The sequence below is a fragment of the Cryptotermes secundus genome, unplaced genomic scaffold, assembly GCF_002891405.2.
Source record: "Cryptotermes secundus unplaced genomic scaffold, Csec_1.0 scaffold2009, whole genome shotgun sequence".
NCBI lineage: Eukaryota > Metazoa > Arthropoda > Insecta > Blattodea > Kalotermitidae > Cryptotermes > Cryptotermes secundus.
The window spans coordinates 3,831-9,164 of record NW_019733876.1 but is presented as its reverse complement, the minus strand read 5'-3'; the positions used below and the strand labels follow the sequence as shown (position 1 = coordinate 9,164).

Sequence of the window (5,334 nt, the reverse complement as noted above, 5' to 3'; positions counted from 1 at the left end):
CGGTCGGAGCGTAAGGCTGGCAAACTCACCGCCATCTGTGAGCCGACTGTCTAGGGAAAATGTGGCAGCCTCGATGTCCCACAACCCTATGGGCCTTCACGTCCTGTTACAGGGATATATATATATATATATTTTTTTTTGCTTTATATCTTGGCACACAGGTTAATAAGAGTATATTTCCCCGACAAGTTTTCTCTCAAGAAGAATACCATCTTCTGGGGTGTAATGCCGTCTAGATCGATAGACGACAATAGTTTTCTTACTCCGTGCTCCTATTGGTTCTCTGTGAGCTCCTTCACAGGCTTGTATCTGAACCAAGCTTTTACAAGCGAGGCTTAGGGCGGCCGCACACCAACTGCGTCAAGACAAGCATCAAGACTTGAGACAAAAGACGCAGTCTTTCTTCATTAGTGATTCGTCAGCATGAAGCTGACGTCAGCATCATGACTCAGACCGTTGTGCGGCGATTTTCATAATCTCATTCGTTTCAACTGTACTCCTTTCTTTGAGTCACGTCGCAGACATCGTGTCTTGACTGTTACATGTCTTGACGCATGCCGGTGTGCGGCCTACCTTATTCTGCTTGGTGGTGGTTGTTTATTTGGATTACTGCCTGGAGATGCAGGCAGTACACTCTTCTGAAACGTCGGCAATATTAAACCAGACTACACAGTGCCGTATCCCAGATATTAATATTTTTCATAGTCGCAGCTACGAGAACCTCAAATCCATTCGCCTGTTGGTGTGCTCGCGGTTCTTTCCAAACCTCACGCCTCTAGAGGCAGTTGCAGTTATAAAACGTTGTTTATATCGTAGCTCAGAAGTGGTATTCAGTTCAATAACCGAAATGTGTTTCGCTGTAATGACTTTGGGATATCTGTTATGTCAGTACTAGATTCTGAGACGGGACAGTCTCGTATCACGGTACTCTTCTTTACCGCAGGAGCATTAATCTGAATATGGGGAATTTCTGTGTCCAAAACGGAACTGCATTCGTCAGATCCTTCTCATTTGCTCTTGGTTGGCCCGGACGTGTTATCCTATAAACATTTTATATAACTTTAAATATATATCATGACTGATACATACCCCGAACCTTACATATCGCTTCCACCAAACTTTTTTCTACCGGCAGAGTAATTAAGCTAGGCCAGTTCATTACATTCCCCATTCTTCCTGTCTTTTACGGTCATTTAACAAAGCTGCCGGTATCTAGACTACAGGATCTATAACGCCGAATGGTGGGATGACTGGTGAATGAAGAACTGGAAGGGTTTTGGAAGGAAGCGAAGGGGTTGTAAAAAAACACAAAAACCTCGGTCAAGTTAGCCTTAACCCCTGCCGAAATTCGAACCGAGCACTTCCAAAATACACGGCTACAGCTTGATAGTTGCCCGCTTCCCTAATTCAAATTTAACTTCCCAGTTGATACAGTATAACGTATGAAGATAAGAGAGTTTCTGTAAGTAAATTAGGAAACAATTCGCAACATTCAGCATGTTTAAAATTTGTTAACCAGGACAATTTGTAATAATAGGCTATGGTAACACTGCGTGGCATTGTACAAGTTCCTCTACGCATCCATCTTGACGTTAAGCCACTCTGGCGTGACGGCAATTCAGTTACACCAAGTCGTGTGTTATTACATTATTAAAGAGAAGATATTTTTAACAAATGGCATTGTAAGGAGATCGATTCTTATCTATTGATCCTCCGTAGGCCCTCACGGGCCTTCGAGTAGCGTGTTAAATTATGAAGAGGATATGCGTGTACAGCATTTAAACTCCTCATGATACGTCATGAATTCAAAATTCGCTCAAAGGCTGTGCCATATGCAGCACGAGACTCAAACACAAAGAATCCCTTAACATCTAACGTCAGGCCATGTTTTCTGTTCGGGTCACTTACAGACTATATCTTCCTGGGTCTTACTTTTATGTGTTATTTGCACATTGTGCTTGAAGAACAGTGTAAAGTATGGCCATGTTTGTCTGTTTGCCTGTTCTTATGTCTCTTCCTCCGCATGCTACAAGTCGGGAATCGGTGGACGGATTTTGATGAAATTTCGTATGAGCTTTACGCCATTATCCGCGACCCAAACTTGTCCTTCGTAATTTCCTACAATCAGCAATAACATTATGGCGAATCACTCTGTGCGACCCGTGTCATATATAGCTCTTCCCATAACTTCTTGTTAAAATATATACTGGAGGTGGACAAAATAATGAAAACACAGAAATTGAGAAATAGAATCTGTTTGTGTTGGCTACATCGAAAGAACTTCAGTTGGAAACATTGAATGTTCTTCTTCTGTTTATTTGCAGTCTATAGTGTTCGTGTCAGTACATATGTGATTGTGCTGAAAGACAGTCCGTGAGAAAAAATCTGAAAATGAGAGACTTTTCCGATTTTGTAAAAGTACAGATCGTTGATGCCCATTTAACTCGAGCATCTGTGACAAAATCTGTCACATTATTACGTTTATGGAGAGCTAGAGTTCCTAAGGTTATATTGGCATCTACGAATCATGGGAAGACAATAGCATCAGCGAAGAGGAACAGTGGACGAAAATCAACATTGACAAAAGGAGTTCGTCGTACGCTGAGAAGGATTGTTCGGGAATTTACACAACTACTGCAGCACAGGTGACAGGACACAAGAACTGAATATTCATATTGTAGACCATATTTCCAAACAAACTGTCCTACGTGAGAAATCCAGCATCAGCGGTAGGCCTGCAATTGCTGAACGGCTGATTATTAAAATTAATGCTCCGATTCGTAAAGGATGGTGTCACGATCATAAAACCTGAACATTAGACAACCGGAAACACACGCGTGATATGGTCAGGTGCGTCGTCCCTCACGGTGTTCCCTACATCAGAAAGAGTTTACCTTTAAAGTACATCCAAGGAAGCCTACAATCCGGAGTGCCTGGGTCCAACAGCGAAACACGGTGGAGATTCTACGATAGTTTGGTCAGCAATATCGTGGTACAGTATTCTGTTGCTCCCATTGTTACACTTCATGACCGAATTATTGTAAGGGAGTAGGTACATGGACATACTGGATAATCAGGTACATCTCATGATCCAGACGTTATTTCCGAACAACGATGCAGTTTTTCAATACTACATTGCACCCCATTCACACATCTGGAATTATTCAGTCATGGTTTGGAGAGCATGAAGGTGAACTTCAACATCTTCCCTGGCCAGAACAGTCACCAGATTTGAATATCATAGAACATCTCTGTGGTCAGTTTTGGAGACTAAAGTAAGGAGCAGATTCCCACGTTCAACACTTCTGAAGAGACTTGAATATATTCTTCAAGTAGAATGGCAGAAAATTCCGCTAGAGGCTATGCAAAACTTGTACGAGTCCATTTCAGGAAGGACTGCGGCTGTATTGGAGGCAAAAGTTTGTCCAAACCCATATTAAAAAGGAAATATGTGCAGTATATGTAGCATTTACATTATTTTGTCCAACCCCTGTATTTTAGGTATACCTAAATCTGAAAAATTATTTAAAGAATGCCGTCAAAGTGTGTGTGTTTGTTTGCATTTTGGCATTAAACATTCAATATAGTCTACAGATGACGTTTTTCAATTTTTACATCATACACAAGCGACTTACGAATGCAAATCTAGTACCTGTAAAATTAAGAACTCTTAGGCTTAACATGAGAGTACAAAATGGTGATATCGTATATCCCCTCAATGTATTTGGCAGTTTCATTCATTAGACATAACAGAATGTAAAGTAAAACCCAAAATAATATTTCCCAAAATTAGATGTAAGTTATAGGTATATAGATGATATATAATATTTCTGAACGCACAACAACTGATCTAAACTTGTATGATAACTTTCGCACCGTTTATTGGAAATTCTTCTTCAACCCATGTTTATTATACATTTCTGTATTCTCAGTCGTTATCGCATTATCAACAAATTAACTCTTTCCGTGTGCAATTATGCTCACTCTTCTACTCATGTTTTAGAAAATTATTTATTAAGAAAACTTGGACTTTCATATGCTCAAGCAGTTGGATTAACAATTTCTAGTATTCTGCGCTCCCGGTAAAGTATTCATTAATATGCAGCGTTAATGATCACTGTCTAAAATATCGGGAAATAACCATCACCTCCAGTTTTATTGCACACCGGGTTTTAAGTCTCACACGTTATATAACATGTTTTAAAATCAACAGATTTTTATTCCTTTATATCCAAATAATAAAAATGTTCTTACCCTCTGGTAAATCCACTCGTCAGATGATTTTGTGGGTTCTGCCAAGTTCCATGTGAACTTCGTAGGCGCTGATTTTGTGTTGTTGTTGTTATCGTTATTTTTATCTAATAATGCTGTTGTTGGAATATCGAGACGTGCTTGGGGCCCAGAAGAAGATCTACTCGTAATAACACCCCCACCATCTGTCACACCCGAGACTGCAGTACCCCTATGTTTGTTTCTTTCAGACGAATTTTGGGAAGTCGGAACACCAGCTTTAACATCACTCCATTTCGTCTTGAGAGGAGCGATATCACGTTCATGTAAATGTTCGTTGGGAATTTTATGATTAACTTCATCACTGTTACGATTATTACTTAAAGGAATACCAAGGGAATCAAAAGTCTGTTCAAGGTCCTGAATATCTTTGAGTTCATCGTCGTTGTGGAGACTAGTGGCATCAAGCAAACCATCGGGATCTTGACGCACCTTCCCCACTTCAGCTCCCGTCTCTGTAACAATTTTCTCGATGGTTGCTTGTCGCACTGGCCGACGTACTTCCTTCGTGATGACCACATCAGTAGAATCAAAGTCTCCAGTGACAGGATCGGGCAATGTCTCTATTACCACCTGGTTGTGACTGCTTCCTGTCCCCATTACAACAGCCAGGTACGGCAGTTCACAGCCGACTGGAGAACAATCGAGGATTAGACTGCCGGACAGTCTAGTGTTTCGGACGGTTCAGTGTATTGATTCGAATCCACCATGTTACTACTCACAATAGGTCCTGCTTACTTTACGTGACCCAACCAGTCACCGATAGTATTAGAAGGGTCGCGGTGAGGGTCATGGGCGCATGAAGGAAGGGCCAAACCAGGCATCTGCCCACCCCCTGGTATTTTGGAAAAAAATCAAAATTGAAGAGACTATGGAAATATTGCACATATTAATAATAAAAATTAAAAGTATTTTTACACAAATTATTCTATCCTGAATACTCAAGGTTCGTGTCTGACAATTGGTGTTCCACTAATTTTTACAAGGAATTGTATATTCCCACATTGTATTTAGAAAAGAGCGATATGTAAAGTTAAATTATTA

General features: G+C 40.6%; 1 protein-coding gene across 2 annotated transcripts in view; it reads right to left on the bottom strand.

The window, feature by feature from the left end:
• The window catches only part of LOC111868351, an 18,169-nt gene extending 13,247 nt beyond the window's left edge, over window positions 1–4,922 (bottom strand). For both annotated transcript variants that reach the window (XR_004513430.1, XM_023858921.2), the window contains exon 1: window positions 4,255–4,922. Coding sequence is in view for 1 of the 2 variants with exons in the window: in XM_023858921.2 (XP_023714689.1) it covers window positions 4,255–4,890 (636 nt within the window). In the remaining variant the exon portion in view is untranslated. The remainder of the gene's footprint in view (window positions 1–4,254) is intronic.
• Between the last annotated feature and the right edge of the window lie 412 nt (window positions 4,923–5,334).